The sequence below is a fragment of the Callorhinchus milii genome, unplaced genomic scaffold (genome assembly GCF_018977255.1).
Source record: "Callorhinchus milii isolate IMCB2004 unplaced genomic scaffold, IMCB_Cmil_1.0 Scaffold3, whole genome shotgun sequence".
Taxonomy (NCBI): domain Eukaryota; kingdom Metazoa; phylum Chordata; class Chondrichthyes; order Chimaeriformes; family Callorhinchidae; genus Callorhinchus; species Callorhinchus milii.
In genome coordinates, this window is record NW_024704744.1 from 4,214,915 (window position 1) to 4,236,319 (window position 21,405).

At 42.8% G+C, this 21,405-nt stretch overlaps 1 protein-coding gene across 1 annotated transcript in view; it reads left to right on the top strand.

Annotated features, from left to right (window-relative positions):
* Positions 1 to 485: 485 nt before the first annotated feature.
* The window catches only part of lmbrd1 (LMBR1 domain containing 1), a 116,718-nt gene continuing 95,798 nt past the window's right edge, over positions 486 to 21,405 (top strand). Inside the window, 3 exon segments of the mRNA NM_001292855.1 lie at positions 486 to 563; positions 9,394 to 9,570; positions 12,394 to 12,457. Coding sequence (NP_001279784.1) covers positions 504 to 563; positions 9,394 to 9,570; positions 12,394 to 12,457 — 301 coding nt within the window. The 5' untranslated portion in view covers positions 486 to 503.

Below are 21,405 nucleotides of genomic sequence, written 5' to 3' on the forward strand. Positions count from 1 at the left end.
AACTTAGCCCCCCCACCCCAACTCAGCCCCACCCCAACTCAGCCCCCCCACCCCAACTCAGCCCCCCCCACCCCAACTCACCCCCCCACCCAACTCAGCCCCCCCCACCCCAACTCAGCCCCCCCACCACAACTCAGCCCCCCCACCACAACTCAGCCCCCCTCCCCCCCAACTCAGCCCCCCCACCCCAACTCAGCCCCCCCCACCACAACTCAGCCCCCCTCCCCCAACTCAGCCCCCCCCCACCCCAACTCTGCCCCCCACCACAACTCAGCCCCGCCCACCACAACTCAGCCCGCCCACAACTCAGGCCCCTCCCCACTCAACACAGGCCCCGCCCCCTCCCCCAACCGACACACCGAGCGTGTGGTGAGGAGATCTGCTCACGTGATGAGCAGCCATTGCTCTGAGCGGCTCGTGACCTCCCCGCCACCCCGGCGCGTGGCGTACGTCGTGACGTAAGGACGCCGGGTCCCGCTGACGCTGTGTTTTGGGGAGTGACAATGGCGGCGGTGCTGACGGAGTCGGTGCTGGGCTGGTCCATATTCGCCATCGCTTTACTGGTAGGGCCGCCTCCCCCCTTCACAGACACTCTCTCCCCGCGGGCGGCCCCCCCATTAACACCGTGAATCTCGGGGACAGGCGCCTTCTCCCTCCCCTCTCTCCCCCCTCTCCTCCCCCCCCTCTCTCTCTCCCCTCTCCCCTCCCCTCCCTCCCCTCCTCTCTCCCCCCCCCCCTCGCGCCCCACTCTCTCCCTCTCCCCTCTCTCTCCCCCCCCTCCCTCCTCCTCTCTCCCCTGTCCCTCCCCCCTCTCTCTCCCTCCTCCCTCCTCTTTCTCTCTCCCCTCCCTCCCTCCCTCCCCCCTCCCTCCCTCCTCCTCCTCTCTCCCTTCTCTCCCTCCCCCTCTCTCTCTCCCCCCTCCCTCCCTCCTCTCTCCTTCCCCCCCCTCTCTCCACCTCTCTCTCCCCTCCTCCCCCTCTCTCTCTCCCCCCTCCCCCCCTCTCTTCCCCCCTCCCTCCCCCTCTCTCTCTCCCCCTCCCCTCTCTCTTCCCCCTTTCCCTCCCTCCCTCTCACTCTCTCTCTCCCCCTTCTCTTCCCCCCCCCTCTCAACCCTCCCTCCCCCCTTTCTATCTCCCCCCCTCTCTCTCCCACCTCTCTCTCACCCCTTCTCTCTCCTCTCTGCCTCCACCCTTGGCTCCAGGACCACTGCTGTTCTGACATAATGTCTGTCAGACATCAAGTCCTGGATGAGAGATAACTTTCTACAGTTGAACGTCAACAAGACCGAGGCTCTCCTGATCGGCTCCCGTCAGCGCCTCCTCACCTCAGACGCTGACAGCATCACCATCCATGGCTGCCCACTCCACCTCACTAACCCAGTCCGGAAACTTGGGGTCTTGTTTGACCCTCAACTATCCTTTCTACCCCACATGTGCGCCATGACCCGCTCTGTCTTCCCCCACATCCACAGCATCGCCCGACTCCGCCGCTGTCTCACACCGCAGGCCCCCGAGACTCTCATACGTGACATCATTACATTGAGGCTTGACTATGCAAACTCACTGTCGGCCGCCCCAACTCCTCCCTCCGCAGGCTGTAGATCATCCAAATCTCTGCAACCCGTGTCTCCCGCTTTAGGCTCCGCGACCCTATCACCCCCATCCTCGCCCATCTCCACTGGCTTCCCATCACACAGAGGATACAGGTTCAGATCCTGGTCCTCACCTTCAAAGCCCTTCACGGTCTTGCTACCCCCTACCTCTGCAACCTCCTAACCCCCTACCACCCTGTTCGCTCCCTCCGCTCAGCAGACTCCAGCCTGCTTCACATCCCCCGCCTCGCTCACCCCTCTATTGCCACTCTGCACCCACCCTCTGGAACTCCATCCCGCAGTGCCTCCACCTTGTCCCCTCCCTTGCCACCTTCAAGACCCATCTCAAGACCCTCCTCTTCGACCTTGGTTTCGATCTCCCTGCTTCCCCCCCTGCCCTTCACCCTCCCCCACCCTGACCCTCAGCTCGGGTCCATAACTCTGTCTGTCCAGCGCCTTGGGACGTCCTCCCGATGTGAACGGCGCTATACAAATGTAGTTTTATTGTTGTTGTTGAGGGAGGAAGAGTTGAAAGAGGAAGAGGTGAGGGAGGAAGAGGAGGCTGGTGGAGGGCTTGAGGGGAGGAGGAGAGGTTGAGGGGGTTTGACAAAAGGAGGGTGGTGGAAGGATGTGGGGTGGCGGAAGTAGGAGGAAAAGCAAACCCTTTTTCTGCTGTTGCTGTGTGTGTGGGGTGGGCGAGGAGAAGAGGTAGAAACTGTTGGTGAGTGGGCTTTAACCTGCTGATTTCTGGTCTCCAGCCCCGAGGTGTGGAGTGTTTGTGTTTGGCATTTAAAATTAAGTTAAATGCATTCTTCCACAGAGCTGTTTTCTATTATTTACAGATTGAAATCTCTTCCTTCTGATTAAAGTTTTTGTTTCTGAATGTGCCTTTACTACTTTTTTTTGTCAGTCAGCTGTCTGACATGCGGAAAGCCATCTCCATGCTTAGGCATATCCAAACTAAACTGAGAATTCCATGCATCCCACCTACACATGGAAATCCCTGAGATAGGATAGGATCTCTCCCTGGAGGGACTCATCCTGCTTACCTAATTCCGGAAAGTATTAGTCGCAGGGTGACTAGAGACGAGGCTTTGGAATCCCAGAGTCCGTTGGGGTAACTGCTGGAGTCTAACCAGCTAAAACTGTATAGCTTGCCAGCGAGAGCATCGTCTGGGAAGTTTTCCCGCTGTTTGTCCAGCGAGGACCGCCCTACCTGTTAGGGCTTTGGCGTGCAGGGTTAACAGGAGCTGCGTGGGAGGATTCCCTGCCCCCAGTGATTGGTCTGCCCTTCCAGGTCCTACGGATGAGCCAAGTGCTGTCACCAGCAGTGCGCTCGAGTACTGAGGACCCGCCACAGAGGGCTGACTCGATTCCGACATTCTGATGCTATGGGGTTGAGGGCGGAGAAGAGAGGATTGGCAGCTGACTCACTGAGTCAGTTTATATTGATAAGGAGTCACATTGTAGGAAGAAGTCACTGATTTTTGTCTCATTTCCCTTTTTGTAGCTTGTGGTTTTTAAGGGGAAAGCACATTTGTGGGAGACTTCGGATGACTTTTTTTTCTTTGACACGTATCATTCAATTATTTGAAGATTTAAAATGTCTCTGTAGTTAAAATGATCAGGTTTCCCACCCCTCCCCCCAACCCCAGTGGCGTTTTGCTGAACAGTGGGTTATGGGCCTCTAAAATCCACTTCTGGAGTATTTTGACTTTCTGTTCCTGTAACGCTTGGTTCACTATTTGTGGGACACTGCTGTGTGCAATCGGCTGCTGAGTTTCGCCCACAAAATATACAGTCAATTTACAGTATATTCTGTGAGACTCTCAAAGACGTGATAGGGCACTGTATAAAAAATGCAATTATTATCATTAATATTATTACTGGCTACCACATTTTGCCTACAAAATACATCGTCAATCCACTTTACGATATATTCTGTGAAACGCTTTGAGATGTCTGAACAATGTGATAAGGCAATATATCAAATGCAAAGATTATTATTATTATAAATTTGTTTATGGTGATTGTTTCTCACTCTCTCTGTCCCATTAACTGTTGAGCCTTCAGCTAATCTATACTCCTTGCTCTCTGGAACAATCTCTGAAAATCTCTGTCCTGCTTCTTTATTTTTAAAAAAAGTCCTTAAATTCTATTACTCTCGTTCTTTCTCTGTGCTCATGTTGTCTCTTGTGAGGTGTGTGAAGACATTAATGTTGCATGAAAAGTGCTATGTAAGTGCAAATTTGTTGTAATCCTGTCATGAAAAATGGTTTGTCAGGTGGGTTTCAGAAGATGTAGTGAGTTACATCTCTCAAATGACACAAGTTACATATTGTAAAGTGGGCTGACTGTATATTTCATGGATTGAGGCATGGAGTGTTAGGTTAGGATGATGAAGCTTCGTATTCAAATGGCAAGACCAACGAGCAGTGGTAAAACTGAAAAGTACCAAGTATACGGGCGGTGGAGTATTGAATCGGTGGAGTATTTTGTTGGTTAGGACACGTGGAGAAACTTCTCTTTTTCAATAGTGCCATAGAATCTGCAACGTTCATGAGAACAGGCCCAAATATGAGGACCTTGGTTTAACATCTAGTCCACAATTCACAATTTGGGCAAAGAAATGACTAATAGGTACTAATTATTGTTATGGATAGGTACAAAATGTTGATGTGAATATAGAATATGGAGTTCAGAGAATAGGTTCTACTATTTGACTGAGATATATGAACACTGAGTAAAGTATGAACACTTTCCCATTCTAATTTACGGCTTCTAACTTTGTGTAGGAGAGTAGTGTAATGCAGTGGATATACAGTAAAGGGCATTCTGTTCTTTAGTGAATTGTTTCTAAATGTTAGAGCTCCCTCTGGTGAAGCAAGAAACCAGCAGGGCCACAATTTCAGTTGTACCTTCCCCAATGGTCAGTGAATTTGTGTAGTCAATAGGTGATCTATACAGACCAGAAAGGTCTTGGCTCCCTGTTGTTAACTGCGGCCAGCTCAGGAGACAAGGATATGAGAATTTGACTCAGTCATGAGTTAGGGAGGACAAACGTTGTGTGTATGTGTAAAATTTTGAATATGTTTCTTTCGGAACTGGGAGTGCGCTCGGTTGAAATGCCCTTTGCATTGAAACTGTGGAGTCCTGTAGCTCAGTGGTTAGGACACTCGACTCGCAAGCGAGGGACCTGGGTTCGATTCCCGGCAGGGCGAAATGTTGTTCAAGTTTCCTTACTCCACACGCCTCTGTTTACTGAGCAGTAAATAGGAACCCAGTCAATTGGCATATCACTTTTCTGGGTTATTAAGCAAATAATAAATTTGGTCACTCAATCCACGACTGTTTGTGGGACATTGCTGTGCACAATTGGCTGCTGCGTTTTGACCACAAAATATACAGTCAATTCACTTTACAGTATATGCTGTGAAGTACTTTGAGACATCTTGAAGACGTGATAAGCTGCTATATCAAATGCAAGGATTATTATTATTTAAACTCAGCTGACATTTAGTCGAGGTCTGCCCATAAAGAATAGCTACGTGAGTGAGGTACTGGAGGTGACTGGCACCTGTGGAACTGAACAGCAAAAACAACAACTTGAAATTATATAGTGCCCCTCACCCAGGGTAGCGTCTCAGAGCATTTGTACAACGAGTAAAAAGTAAACCAAACACATGGAGCAGGGGAGAAGAGATTATAAACAAGTTGGTGAAACTATTATTAGTTTTGCCCTTTATTGGCTCAGACCACTGTCCCTTCCTCCTTTCCCATTCTTTCCCCATCAAAAGAAAATCTTCAATGGGCACACAGTCTGAAGTTGATTCAAACAACATTATCAATTCATGATGGTTGCCGCTAGTATATAAGCAAATTGAAATCGTAATGACTTTGAGCATGCAAACTTGTATTTATATGTCATCTACACTTAATATTCGTAACCAGAATTTCTCCTCAAGTTTATACTGATGCTATGAATCTCATTGAGTGTATGAGAGATAACTTTCTGGAGCAGCATGCCGAGGAACCAACTAGAGGACAGGTCATCCAAGACCTTGTTTTGTGTAATGAAACAGGGCGAGTTGGCAGTGTAGGTATTAAGAATCCTCTTGGGCAGAGTGATCACAACATGATTGAATTCTGCGCTAAGTTAGAGAGGGATATAGTTAAATCTGAGGCAGGTATTCTGAACTTAAATAGGGCTAATTTTGTAGGTATGAGGAAAGATTTAGGTAAAATAGACTGGAGAATAAGATTAAGAGATAAAATGTATACCAACAGTGGCAAATATTTAAGGATGTAGTGCAAAATTCTCAGCGAGCGGTCACATATTCCTTTGCGGAATAAGAGTACCACAGGGAAAGCAATTCATCCGTGGCTAACAAGAGCAGTTAGGGAAAGCATCAAATTAAAAGAAAGAGCTGATAAAACTGCCAAGAAAAGCAGCAAATCTGAAGATTGAGAGAGTCCTGTAGCTCAGTGGTTAGAGCACTCGCTTTACAAGCGAGAGACCCGAGTTCCATTCCAGGCAGAGGGCGAAACCTTGGGCAAGTTTCCTTACTCCACACAGAGCCTAATAATAATCCCTCCAAAACCAAAAACAATAATAAATTGGTCATTTTCAATCTACGACTGTTTGTGGGACATTGCTGTGCGCAATTGGCTGCCGCGTTCGCCCACAAATATTCAGTCAATTCACTTTACAGTGTGTTCTGTGAAGTGCTTTGGGATGTCCTCCCGACGTGAAAAGCGCTATATCAAATGCAAGGATTATTATTATAGAAACCAGCAAAAAAAACCTAAAAAACTCATTAAGAGCGAGAAAAAGGAGTATGAGGGTAAGCTAGCTAGGAACATTAAGTCTGATTGTAAAAGTTTTTACAAATACATTAAGAGGAATAGGCGAGTGAGGGTAAATGTAGGTCCACTTCAGTCAGAGACGGGAGAAGTTGTATTGGGGGATAAGGACGTGGCAGAGTCCCTAAATGGGTACTTTGCCTCTGTCTTCACCCGAGAAGACACAACAAGTTTGCCAGCAATAGAGATCCACCAAGGGGATAAGGACAGGGAGCAACTTAGGGAAATTTTCTTTAGTAGAGAATTGGTGCTGGAGAAACTGTTAGCACTAAAAAGTGACAAATCCCCTGGTCCGGATGGTTTGCATCCCAGGGTTTTGAAACAGGGAGCTTATGCGATAGTGGAGGCCTTGTGTCTGATCTTCCAAAATTCCTTGGATTCTGGAACAGTCCCCATGGATTGCAAGATCGCAAATGTCACACCACTATTTAAAAAAGGTGGAAAGGAAAAGATGGGGAACTATAGGCCAGTTAGTCTCACATCAGTGATAGGAAAATTTTTAGAATCGTTGATTAAGGATGTGGTAGTGTGATATTTAGAGGAGCACAATATAATTAGGCCAAGTCAACATGGCTTTACAAAAGGGAAGTCATGTTTGACAAATCTCATAGAGTTTTTTGAGGACATTTCCAGTAAACTAGATAAGGGTGAATGTGGCTATTTGGACTTCCAGAAGACATTCGATAAGGTGCTGCATAAAAGGTTAGTCCAAAAGATAAGGACCCATGGAATTGGGGGGGAACATATTAACATGGATTGGGGAATGGTTAATGGGTAGGAAACAAATAGTAGGGATAAACGGGTCCTTTTCAGATTGGCGGGATGTGACTAGTGGAGTGCCACAAGGATCAGTCCTTGGGCCTCAGCTATTTACCATCTGCATCAACGATCTAGATGAGGACATCGAAGCTTATATAACTAAATTCGCGGATGACACAAAACTAGGAGGAAGTGTCAACACAGAGGACGACATTAAAAAAATGCAGCGAGACATAGATAGGTTAGGTGATTGGGCAGATGAAGTATAATGTAGGGAAGTGCAAAGTCATCCACCTGGGTAGCAAAAGCAGTAGAGTGGGTTATTGTTTAGAAGGGGAGAGATTGGAATGTATTAGCGTCCAGAGGGACTCGGGTGTCCTTGTACAACAATCACAGAAAGTTAGTCTGCAGGTGCAGCAGCAATTAGGAAGGCGAACGGTATGTTAGCATTCATTATGAAAGGATTAGAGTATAAGAGTAGGGAAGTCTTGCTGCAACTGTATAGGGCCCTGGTGAGACCACACCTGGAATACTGTGTGCAGTTTTGGTCTCCTTATTTAAGGAAGGATGTACTTGCCTTGGAGGGGGTGCAGCGTAGATTTATTAGGTTAGTACCCGGGATGAAGGGGATAAGTTACGAGGATAGGGTGACCAATTTGGGCCTATATTCTCTAGAATATAGAAGAATTAGAGGGGATCTTACAGAAACCTATAAGATTATCAAAGGGCAGATAGAGTAGATAGTGGGAGATTGTTTCCCCAGTTGGAGAAACTAAAACCAGGGCTCACAACCTTAAAATCAGAGGCCAGCCCTTTTGCACTAAGTTGAGGAAGAACTTCTTCACTCAAAGGGCAGTGAATGTATGGAACTCACTACCCCAAAGGGCTGTTGACGCTCAGTCCTTGAACATATTCAAGACTAAGTTAGATAGATTTCAACGATGTGTTAGATTTCTTATTGCAAAAGGGATTAAGGGATATGGGGATAAGATGGGGTCAGGTTATTAGCTGGAGATAGATTAGAAGATCAGCCATGATTGAATGGCGGGGCAGGCTCGAAGGGCTGAATGGCCTACTCCTGCTCCTACATGTTATGTTATGGAAGTCTTGTGAGTAGTAATTTAGTCGTTGTATTTCGGAATTTCTTGGGACATCCTACTGATGTGAAAGAATTTTTATAACTGTAAATATTGTGTTGAAACGACTTGTTGTACAGTGATACCATTTGAAGCACAGATACAATTCTGAGGAAGCATCACCAGGGGATATACATAGCTTCAAAATAAAAGAAATGAGCTTCAAAACTTTGTTGTTCTGTTTGCCTGTGCCACTGACTTAACACGATAATTGGCTTTTCTGCTGTCAAGATTCCAGTTACGTGACTTTAACACAGACTGCTGAACAAAGAATATTGGCAGTGTGTGTAATAGTATTTTACAGTTGCTGGACAGTCTTGTGCAACATATTACTGTTTTGCAGATGAGTAATTGAGTCTGAGGTTTTGTGTGTTGCTGCGTTTATCGCATCTGTTCTCATCGAATATCTCCTCTTGGCCTCACATTGCTATTTTCAGATGTGATCAGTGCTCCTATTAACAATCCAGTGCTTATCCTCTACCTCTTGCTGTTACCGTAGAAGCTTGATCACTGATTATGAATTCTTCAGGCTTCTAGTATGTGTCCACAAAGCTTTAGACTTTGAAATAATATAGTATATATAATAATCCTTGCATTTGATATAGCGCCTTATCACGTCGTTGAGATACCTCGAAGCGCTTCACAGAATATACTGTAAAGTGGATTGACTGTGTTTGTGGGCACCTTTGACATGGTAGGTGCTATAAAAATAAACGTTTCTTACTGACTTATCTAAATCTTTAAAAATAGTGTATTTCTTGAACTGTATAAGTACAAGATAGATCCCTAACCATGGATCCCTAGTTGGATATTAAGATCTTTTAATTTGATTTTGGACTGGTTTCTTAATCTGAAGTCCATGTGCCAGATTTTCAGAATATTAGTTATACATGAATTCAGTGTAGATTTCAGGACAAGGCGTTTCATACATTCGTTCTGTTCATTAGCAGACAGTAGTTTGTATTCAGTGAAAGACCTTTTTGTGGCATTATGGTTGAGTTAAAGATCAGCATTTCCATTTTCATTTGTCTTTGACTCTTGCAGGCCATTCTTGTTTTCTGCTGGAACTATATCCGTCGTTACCAGAGCCAACAGGAGAGTGAGGTTGTTTCCACCATAACTGCTATTTGTGCTCTTGCGGTTGCACTCATCACTTCAGCATTGCTGCCCGTTGACATATTCCTTGTGTCGTACATGAAGGACTCCAAAGGCGTTTATAAGGTTTGTACAGATATTGTTATTTTACTGTTCGTTTCATCAGATTTATGAAAAGGCCATTTGCCTCATTGAGTCTGCTGTGCCTATATGTTTGTGTCAGACAGCGATTGTTTTTCGGACACTGCTTTGCGCAATTGGCTGCCACGTTATCCCCACGAAATACGCAGCCAATTTACTTTACAGTATATTCTGTGAAGCACTTTGAGTCATCTCAACTATGCGATCAGGTGCTTTATCAATTGCAAGGATTATTATTATGGCAACTCTTTAATTTTATTTTGTTGCCTTTTCTCCATTTGTTGCCTTCCCTCATTGTTGTGCGACCATAAAAGAGAAATAATAATAAACATAATAATCCTTTTGTTTGATACAGCGCCTTATCACATTGTCGAGACATCTCAAAGCCCTTCACTGTAAAGTGGATTTCTGTGGACGAAATGTGGCAGCTAATTTGCGCACAACAATGTCCCACAAACAGCCATGTAATGGGTGACCAATTTGTTTGGGGGATTTGTTGGCTCGGACACCGGGAAAAGCTTCCTTCTCTTTTCGAATAGTGCCATGAGATCTTTAATGGCGTCCACCTGAACAGGCAGACGGAACCACGGTTTAATGTCTCATCCAAAGGATGGCACTTCTGACAATGCAACACAGCTCCAGCACCGCATTGAGGTGCCAGCTTAGACTGTGCGATTCCAAACCCAGTTATGGGGCTTGAACCCACAACCTTCTGACTCGTAGGCGAGAGTGCTACGACTGAGCCAGGCTGACACACGCACAAGTGAAGATGATTTGGCCTATAGAATAACAAAGCTAATTTCATTGCTGTTTATTTGATAGGTAAGATGGTTGGAGGGGGGAAGAGAGAGGAGAAATGAAAATAATGTTAAGGTATTCAGACTTGTCAGAAAAATAGAATGGGGGTTTTGAACCATCACCAATGCTATAAATGAACCATGTTATATTGGGGTTTTATTGTTTTGTCAATACATACAAAATGATATATAAAAGCCTTTTGTTAAATTTAAATTCATAGTTTGAATCAGATTTCCCATTTACTGTGAGTAATACTACAGTGTTCTTTGTTGTAAAATATGATGCCTTAAACCACATCCTCCAAAATGATTTTACTTTCCATATTTATCTGCTATTTAAAGAGACTGGCAGTGAGAGGCAAGAGCTATACTGTACACGGTGGTGTCTCAGCTCATGTTCATTTTTCAGAAACCATGGTCCTTTTGTTTGCTTGATTGGACTTAAGCAATAAAGATAGATGGTGAAGAAATTTTTACCTCTTTAGACTAATCGGCTTTGATTTTAATGCATCAGTCCTAAAAACTGTTTTTTAAGGAAAAATCCTATTAATTTTCACGCAAAGGGTAGTGGAAATCCGAAACTCTCTTCCCCCAAAGTCTGTGGATGCTGGATCCATTCAAATTTTCAGGACTAAGATTGGTTTTAAAAACAAATTCACCTGAATTGAATCTTTTAAACATTTTTTTGGCACCTGTGCTCAGGTGTTAAACTGAGGTTCCTTTTGCCTGTTCAGGTGAATGTTAAAAGATCCGATGGCATTATTTCAAAAGAAAAGGTAGTCCCTCCCAGTGTCTTGGCCAATAATCCCCTAAATAAAATTGGTCATTCGCTTCATGGCTGTTTGCAGGACATTACTGCGCTCAAAATGGCTGCTGCGTTCACTCACAAAATGCAGATTGGGCACTTTATGGAATATCCTGTGAAGTGCTTTGTGCCATCCCCCAAGTGAAAGGCTCTAGATCCAGTATTTATTATTATTTTTGTTCGAGCATATTCCGTAATCCACTGGGTGCATTGTCAGTCTTGTGAATACACTATGAAGGTGGTATCGCAGTGCAGCTGGAAACTCCTCTGGCTGCAATGTTGGCCTCGTAAATCTGCTCAAAAGCTGGTTCTGTTATTGGTTGCAGATTTGAGCGCATTCATGGGACTGGCATTGCACCCAGATAGGTTTCCCAATGCGAGAGACAAATGCTTTGAATTTATCTTGTATTTTGGGGGATTGACATTTTCTCCTGTTTTTGTAAGGGAAAAAAAGACACTGACTAAAAGCTTTTTAAAAATTTCTGAATGAAACAAAACACTAATGGTACTTGATAGACTGTGTCCAACAGAGCTGTGTAACCGAGTGGTAATTATTCCCCAAACTAGAAATTTACATAATTCACACCACCAGTCTTTAAAAACGACAGATATTACGAGTCCGACAAAAATATCTGCTGTCTTTATTTGTGAACCAATTGCAATATGAACCCATACTTAACAAGTCCCCAAAGCAATCTATACTCAATATGAAATAACTAGACCTACATAGGGGATTAATTAGCCCTTATTAAAAAAAATGTTTGACACAACAAAAGCTCTCTTATGGTTCACTGAAGTCATCCTTCCTTGATTCATCTTTCTCTCTGGCCTGAGCTAGGCTTTTAAGGCTTCTCACACTCTCATTTCTGATGAGATCTGCCAGCTGCTAGTTGCTGAATTTAACCATTTAAATTCTAAATTCATTAATCTTGTTTTATCCATGTGGGTTTTCTTATGTCGCCTCAGCCTCTGGTTTGCTAGCATAGGAGATTGAAAAGGATGCTTTTCCAGACTATGCCATATTCAGTGCCTGCAAGCTTGGCATGTGTGAGCAAGAAGGGAATGGAGTAGTAAGGAAGAGGGGATTAGGATGGGCAAGGGGATCTCAGGTGGCATATCTATATCAGCACGGACTAATTGGGCCAAGTGGCCTATTCGGTTTTGTACAGTAATTTTTTTATCTATGTAAAGTCTTCTTTTTTTNAGGAATGGGCAGCAGATAATATTACAAGACAGAACATTGAAGACACAGTGTTATATGGCTACTACAGTAAGTATTCTCCATATATCTCTCGTAATCCGTTTCAGTATTTTTTTCTTAACAATAAATGCTTGGGAAAATCCAGGGAATCCTGTGGCACACAACAACAAAATTACATTTATATAGCCCTCCCTTATGGATTACTATGTTTTCCAACTATTGTAGATTCTCCCCTTTCAGATGGTCTGCTTGAAACTGTTGAACTCAATTCAATTTCTCAATTGTTTCACACTTTACTGAAAACTGCTGGATTTATGGCTAACTCCTAAATTGGCTACTGGCATTGAATATAACTTGCCTTGTCTGTGAACACACAAACCTTCACCTCCACTTGCTGTAATTCCCAAGACTAAGGTCTTGTGACAATTCACTTCATGGCTGATTGAGGGACAATGCTGTGTGTAAATTGGCTGCTTTGTTTGCCTATAAAATACAATTGCTATACTTTACAGGAGATGCTTCCCCTAAACTAAACAGTCACTGCACTTTGGGAGGTCCCCCTGACTTGAAAGGCACTATAGCAAAAGTAAAGATTACTTATTATTACTTTATTATTATTATTCTGTGAAGGCCTTTGAGAGTCCTGACATTCACAAAAAAATTACAAGGAATATGCAGCGTGGAAACTCACACCCTCCCATACCCTTCTATTCTCCTCTCCAACCCTAACTTATTCACCAATACTGATGCTAGTGCTCCCTATGCTGCATCAGCTGATTTTATTAGCCCCATAGTACTAGTTGAATTTCCTTTAAGTATTTTTGCTTCCTCATTCCATTTAGAAGTGCAAAGTAAAAATTTAATTATTATTATAAATGCAATGCATCCCCTGTCCCTCTTAACTACCTTTAACATGATCGGCTACAGGAATGTGTTCAACGTGATTACGAAAAGCAGCATTGGCGCTTGTACTTTTTTTTCATGATGTCAACTTGCTTTTCTTGTTTATTCAATGGCCTATTTGAGGCTCTCTTTTAAGGATCACCTTCAGGTTTGAAGGTGGAGAAGATTACAAAAAGGTATCTCCAAAACGTTTCAGGGGATTTGTGTCCCAGTGGCTGTCCTGTTGTTTGCTTTGCAGCATTTGCCATTGTGGAATTCTGGGTACATGTCTGAAATCATTCAGGCTAACTGAATAAAGTGCCGCTCGATTTGACGTGTTCAGGATTTTTGATCCCTCTCTTGGTGAACGAATTTGCCATATGAGCAACCAGAGGCACTTTCCATTCTGTTTCCATTCTACGTCAGAGCATTGGTTTTGCTCACAGTATACTCAATTGGAGATTGCCTGGGCTATAATAATCCTTTCATCTGGAAAGGGCACTTTCTCTGGCTGATCTAGAAGAAGCTGCTGTGCACATTCTGGAAGGCGGTAGATAAATAAGGAGGTTGCTTTGGGTAAGAGAGACATTCCGAAAGGTCAAATTAAATAAGGAACTAATTGAAAAAAAATCATATAATTATTGCTTTTCACGTTTTTGTAATGAAACACATCACTGTGGGGAAGGGAATAGTGTGAAGGTTTTTGATCAGAAACAGAGTCAGATTAGACCGTGGTTAAGAACTCTAACCTTGACTTATATTAACCTTTCTCCCTTTTTGTTCACTTCTTGTAACATGCCACGCTTTGGATTTACTTTTTTTGCTGAAATGCAGCAACTTAACAAACAACAACAACAAAATTACATTTGTATAGCGCCGTCAGTTTTGTGCTCTGCAGCATTCTTTACACCCTATTCTGCTAGAACAGGGAGGAGGACACTGTTCAAATGCCCTCCTCGCCGGTCTCCCCAACTCCACTATCCACAAAATCCATTTAATTCCATACTCACCTGCACTAAACTGCATACCCAAGTTCTAGCCAGGCTCCGCTGGCTCCCTATCACTGAACAAATCAATATCACTGTTGTTTTATCACCTCCATTCCAGTGATGATGATCAGTACATATCTACTTCAGTATTCCTAGCTGTAATTTCTATAATACCACTGTACCTCCCTGCCTCCCCCTCCCCACCACTACCACCAGTTTGGTTAAATATGACCTCCCTTTCCTGAAATCTCATTTAGCAAGTTATGCTTTGCTTCAAAAATATTTTCAAAGATTTCTACCTACAACTAACTTTGGACCTTATAAATCAGCTCTACCATCTTACCATTGCAGTATTGAGCTGCTACTTAGATGAGTTCCACTTTCTGGTTTCACTGTCCTTCCGGTTTAACCGGACACCCCTCTATGTAAAGAAATGCTTTCCCGGGTTTGTCCTCAAAGTCCCCTCACAATGCTGTCCTTTGCAAAAGGGTTTATGGAAGCATTGTTCAGTGTTTACTTTCATTAAACCATTGAATCCTGTCACCCATATATTATAGCAACCAGAACTGTATGTGTGTTACTCTGGGTGCATCCTGACCATTGAACTTTGCAGCTTGAGCGTGAGCACTACACTCATTTATTGATTCCTCACACTGTTGGCTTACGATGAGCAATGAGTTCACTAACACAGGTCAACAAGTTCTGTTCCATCCCTGGAGTACAATGTATTTCCTAGTGTTGTTTCGTTAAAGCAACAAGGCATAGTTAGTAATGCGGGTCCCGTACCAACCTGTCCACTACCCCCACACAGCGGAATCTGGACTGCTCCACACCCCCCGCCCTCCATCTGCTGTTGGGCTTTCAACATCTCTGCCCCATCTTTTGGAACTCCATCCCAGTCCCTTTGCCTCTCCCTCTCTTACCTCCTTCAAGTCCCATCTCAAGACCTTCCTCTTTAACAATGCCTCCTACCCCTGCCCTCCACCTTCCTGATCCCATCCCCCAGCTTGGGTGCAAAGCAGGACTGTCCATTGCCTTGGGATGTCCTCCCGATGTGAAAGACACTATGAGAATGTGATTTGTTGTTATATTCTTTGAATTGAGCTTGTGTTGTTTGCTTGGCCTAGGCCCATATCTTGTGCACCTCGGCTGCAATATTGCCAGTCTTTGCAATATTTTAGCTGTGTCTTCTGTTTCACATTACTGATCTTCCTCCTCTCATTTTTGTCCCTCCGCACCTTGCACTGATCCTGTAAATTTGGGTCATATCTACACATGCGCACACGAGAAATGGAAGGAATTTCAGAACAAAGCCCACACAATACCCTGCCTCCATTTTGATTTGATTCTTTGAAATCATGTCATCGAATTTCTGCCCTGAAAAGTGGAAGTTTGGTTTATAGGCTCATCTGGAAAATTGTCTCCCAACAATGCAGCTCCCCTTAACCCAGCACTGGAGTGCCAGCCTATATTATCAGCTCAAGCAGTGATGTGAGGTTTGAAGCCAGAGGTTTTGCACCTGGAGGCAAGATGACTGCGAACTGAGCGAAAGAGATATATAATGGAGTTTTATTGGTTGTTTTCAGCATTTGAAAAGGTCTGAATTTTACTGCATCCAATTAAAACATTGGTTGAAACAATACTAGTTTTAATTTCTATCTTCTTTAAGGCTTGTCATAGGTGCCGCAATACTGCTTCATTACTGCACAGCTTAGTATTTTTGAAATATTTCAGTTCTACTTTAATTTACAAATATTTTTTTTACTCTTGTTCAGCCTGCTCAACAAAGCAGATAATTGTGATTTGCCAGCTGCTGAACATTATATGGCATTTTAATTGTTTGCCCCATTAAAATTATCGAGCTCTTCCCTTCTACACCAAACAATGGAATGAATTACACCCGTGTTATGTACCATGTGTAAACAGGGAATTATTGGTGTAATTAACAGACAAATGTAAATTACATAATTTAGGATACCTGTAATGCTATCTGTGCACACAAATGATGATGATGAATCTTGAGTTTGGTATTGAGCCTTTCCCATTAGGAGAATGTTGCAAAGCTTTCCACAGGATATATAGTCAAGTATATTTGCTGTCTATTTTGTGCATAGGCTAACACAACAGCCAATTTGCACACAGCATTATTCCAAAATCAGGCATGAAGTAAATGACAAATTTATTTGGGGGATTGTATGCCAGGGCTTAAGGAGAAACTACTTTTGAGTAGTGTTGCGAGATCTTTAACATCCACCTGAACAGGCAGAAGGGGCCTCAGTTTAACATTCATCCAAAAGATGGCATCGCCAACAATACAGCATTGCATTGGAGTGCAAAATTGTGAATTCAAAGTCCTGATGTGGAGCTTGAACCCAGAGCATTCTGAATTTGAAGTGAGAGTGCTACCAGCTAAGTCAAGCTGACATATTGCATGGTACACATACGTTTACACATGGGATGTGATGAGATCCTAAGTATAATTTGGCATCAAATTCTTCCTAATAATTTCATGCAATTTACAGGAGTTTAGCTGATCTCTCCTGGTTTGTTCATTAGAAGAGTTTCAAATCTTAGTAATAATAGTCCTTGCATTTGATATAGCGGTTGAGATGAGACGTCTTAAAGTGCTTCATAAAATATATTGTAAAGTGGAATGATTGTGTATTTTGTGAGTGAAATGCGGCAACGAATTGCGCACAACAGTGTCCCACAAACAGTTTTTTTTATTTTGAGCATCAACTTACCGCGAGGTAAACAGAGGTGTGTGAAGTAAGGAAACTTGCCTAAGGTTTCACACCGCCTAGGAATCGAACCTGGGTCTTCTCGCTTGTGAGGCAAGGCAATGCAATTTATTGCCTAGCAAATTCTTATGTCATTAAGCGCGCTAACCACTGTGCTATGGGACTCTCATTAGCGGTGAGGCATAGTTTGTTATTAATAGTTGGTATTCTGGTTGGATGATAGAGTGAACTATAAAGCCAATCCTTTTTACTGTTGCTCCCATTTCAGAATGGAGGGTAAAAGCCAGGAGAAATGCAGGTTTAGCTTTATCAGAGTAGGTTAGATAGGATCAGATCAATTTATATATGAATCTTTTAAAAGAACAGACTGCTGAGTGTATTAAAATATTCCTCTTGTATTGTGCTTTATGGACGCAATTGCAACAATAAATCTGTGCCCGACTTACAGCCTCTTGGTACCTCAGCTGCAAACGTGAGCTGGCACAATATGTTGCTATACTCCATGCAGTTTAAGGGTTAATTTCTTCCAAGAATAACTGGAAATTCTTCTTGACTCCCCAGCTCATCAAGGCAAACCTAATTGAACTCTGTGGCAAGCTTCTTACTACTTGTAAGACCGTCCTGTATGGCAGGGCTTTCGCTTGCATAGTTTACAGGAGCTGAGTGGTAATAACAATAATAATAATAATCCTTGCATTTGATACAGCGTCTAATCACGTCGCTGAGATGTCTCAAAGCACTTCACAGAATATACTGTAAAGTGGATTGACTGTATTTTGTGGGAAAAATGTGGCAGCCAATTGCGCATAGCAGGGTCCCACGAACGGTTGTGGATTGAGTGACCAAATATTTTTTGAAGGATTATCACCTCGTCCAATGACTGGTCATGCTCAATTTCTGTTTTTCACCTTTTAAAAACCTGCATAGTGTTTTTCCCCACTCCAGTATTTTCTCAAATGGAAAGAAAATCAAGACAGTTGAATGACCTTTCAGCTCTCGAGTCTGATCCTATCACAAACTGAGTGCTGCTTAATCTCTTGTAAAATTTACCCAAGATTCTGTAAATGTTCTTTCCTGTAAAATCAGCTTTCAAAACTGCATGCATTTCAAAAGGCATTGCAGTTGTTCTTAACTGGCTGACTGCCTTATCATAATATTAAGATGCTAATTGACAGTATTAGCTGCTTTTTTTGAGTTTATTCTGGTACCTGTGCTATTTAAGTGACCATTGATGCATCCTACATAATGGTCCCCTCTGGAAAAAAAATCCAAGTGTGCCTTCCATCCGGTCTAGATGCCCTACAGACATAAAATTGCATTTCTCCAGAGAGAGCACATTATATATTCCTAAGGCAAAATGATTGCATATGAAATTTGTCCACTCTCATTTGGTAGGACTTGATTCCCTCAAAAACTCAAAAAGTACAAGATGAGTCCAGCAAATAGAATTAGTAGAATTTTTTTTTGGGGGGTGACTGTCTTACTGCATTGTTTTTGGTTCTTGAAGCCCGGTTTTAATCCATCATTTAGTAGTCAAATAGTTCTGCTTGAAATATTTTTGCGCAGTCTCAATTCAGCTTTGGGTGGTCAGCTTCGAGGTGAAGCACAGAAAGAAAGAGGTGGATTTCTGTGCTTTCACAAAAAATGCCTAATTTGGCACAATTTTGGATAACGTAGAACTTGCATTTATAATAATAATCCTTGTATTTGATATAGTGCCTTATCACGTCTTTGAGATGTCCTTAAGTGCTTCACAGAATATACTGTAAAGTGAATTGACTGTATATTTTGTGGGCAAACTTGAGTTGGTTCACATTATGCCAAACTGTTTCAAAATAGCTTTAAGAATTTTTGTAGGCAAACTCTGAGGATATAGAGTTGGCTGCACTGGTAATAGAAAGTTCACATTTGTGTGGTAATACAACAACTTGCATTTATCTAGCACCCCTCCTGACCAGGACCGGTGAGGAGCGCGTTTGAGTAATCCAGGCAGGAGGTGGCAAACGCATGATCATTGAATAATAATAATCATGTTTGCATTTGATATAGCGCCTTATCACATCATTGAGACGTCTCAAAACTTTTCACAGAATATATTGTAAAGTGGAGACTGTATTTTGTGGGCAAAATGTAGAGATGCACATCTGAAAATAGTAATTGGAAGAAGAATCATAGAGTTATACAGCATAGAAGGAGGCCATTTGCCACATCCTGTCTGTGCCGGCTCTTTTAAAAGAGCTATCCAAATCAATCCCACTCCCACGCGCTCTCCCCATAGCCCTGCAAATTTGTCCTCCCCAAATAATTATCTATTTCTCTTTTAAAAGTTGTTTTCGAATCGGCTTCCACCACCCTTTTAGGCAATGCATTCCAGATCCCAACAACTCTCTGTGTGAAAACATTTTCCTCACTTCCCCTCTGTTTCTTTTAACAACTATTTTAAATCGGTGCCCTCAGGTTACCGACCCAACCACCAGTGGAAATAGTTTCTACTTTTTCACCCTATCAAATCCCCTCATAATTTTGAAAACTTCTATTAAGTCTCCTCTTAACCGTCCTGCTCCGAGGAGAATAATCCCAGCTTCTCTACCTCTCCTGATAACTGAAGTTCCTCATTCCTGGTACCATCCTGGTAAATCTCCTTTGCACCCTCTCCAATGCCTTGACATCCTTCCTAAACTGTGGTGCCCAGAACTGAACACAGTTTCTCGCTGAGGCCTAACCAGTGTTTTATAAAGGTTCATCATAACTTCCTGACTTTTGTATTCTATGCCGCTATTTATGAAGCCCAGTATCCTGTATGCTTTTTAACAGTTTTATCTCTCTATTCTGCCACTTTCAAATATTTACTTATATGGACCCTCAGGTCTCTCTGTTCCTTCTCCCCCTTTAAGATTATACCATCGGCTTATATTGTCTTTCCTCATTCTTCCTCCCAAAATGCATCACATTAAACTTCATCTGCCACGTGTCGGCCCATGTTACCAGTCTGTCTATGTCCATTTGCAGTCTGTTACTATCCTCCTCACTGTTTACTACTTTTCCTTGCTTAGTGTCATCTGCAAACTTGGAAATTGTACTCCCTATACCCAAGTCCAGGTCATTTATATGAAGAAAAATTCTGCCTCCCTGCTTTTTACACAAATATGGATGGCATCCTTTAGAAAGTATATCATTTTCCTCTACTAAGTACATTCTAGGATGTGTGATATCTGGTACTGAGCACAGTGGATTAAAATTGCATTTCTGTTTTTCTTTATTTCCTCTTTCAATGTTACAGCAGTACAATTGTGCCTCTCTTGTGTTCCTCACCTTGATGTGTTTTCTGTTAGCTATTAAATCTTGTTTTTGCTTTTCACCACTTAATGAAATGGAGCTAAGCTGCTGGCATGAAATTTAAAATTGGTTAGAGCACTTGCCTCACAAGCGAGAGGACCCGGGTTTGATTCTTAAGGCAAGCTTCTTTAGTCCACACGCCTCTGTTTACTTAGCAGTAAGTAGGAACCCGGTTGTTAGTCGATTAGCAGATTGCTCTCCGGTGGTAATAATCCCTTAATAAAACAAGAATTGGTTTCTCAATCCAAACGTTGTGTTTTTGGGACACTGCTGCGCACAATTGACTGCCTTGTTTCGCACTCACAATTCTCCAGTCAATTCACTTTATAGTATATTCTGTGAATAGCTTTGTGGCGTCTCAATGATGTGATAAGGTGCTATATCAAATGCAAAGATTATTATTATCGTCGGGAAGAGACTGGAAGGTTTGAAGTCTATATTAAACCCAGAAATAGGGAGGTATCGGAATTAGGAACCGTAAGGTCCAGAAAGCCCCAGATGGCGAATCCAGGAAACCAGGTGGGACATTTAAGGGAATAAAGAATATTATTAAAAATCATATTTACATTTGATATAGCTCCTTTCACTTCATGTGGATGTCTTAAAATGCTTCAAGATTTACTGTAAAGTGTAATGACTTTGTATTTTGTAATAGACAATTTGCACACAGCAATGGCCCACAGATAGCCATGAAGTGAATACCAATTTTATCTGAAGGATTGTTAGCCAAGGCACTGGGAGAAACTCCCTTCTCATTTTGAATAGTGTCATGGGATCTCTAACAACCACCTTGGTTTAATGTCTCATCCGAAGGCAGCACCTCCAACAATGCAGTGCTCCCATCCTAGACTATGAGCTCAAAGTCTTGAGGTGCGGCTTTAAGCGACACCCTTTGACTTAGAGGTGAGAGTGCTAACAACTGAGCCAGGTTGATGCTTTGCGGGAGAAAGAAGAGGATTGACTGTTGTACTAAATAAAGACCACAGAAAGAGATGCAAAAGAGATTTGGGTAGCAAAAAAAAACCGGAAATGGACTTAGTGCCTTGGGACGTCCCAGCTCTTTAGGACG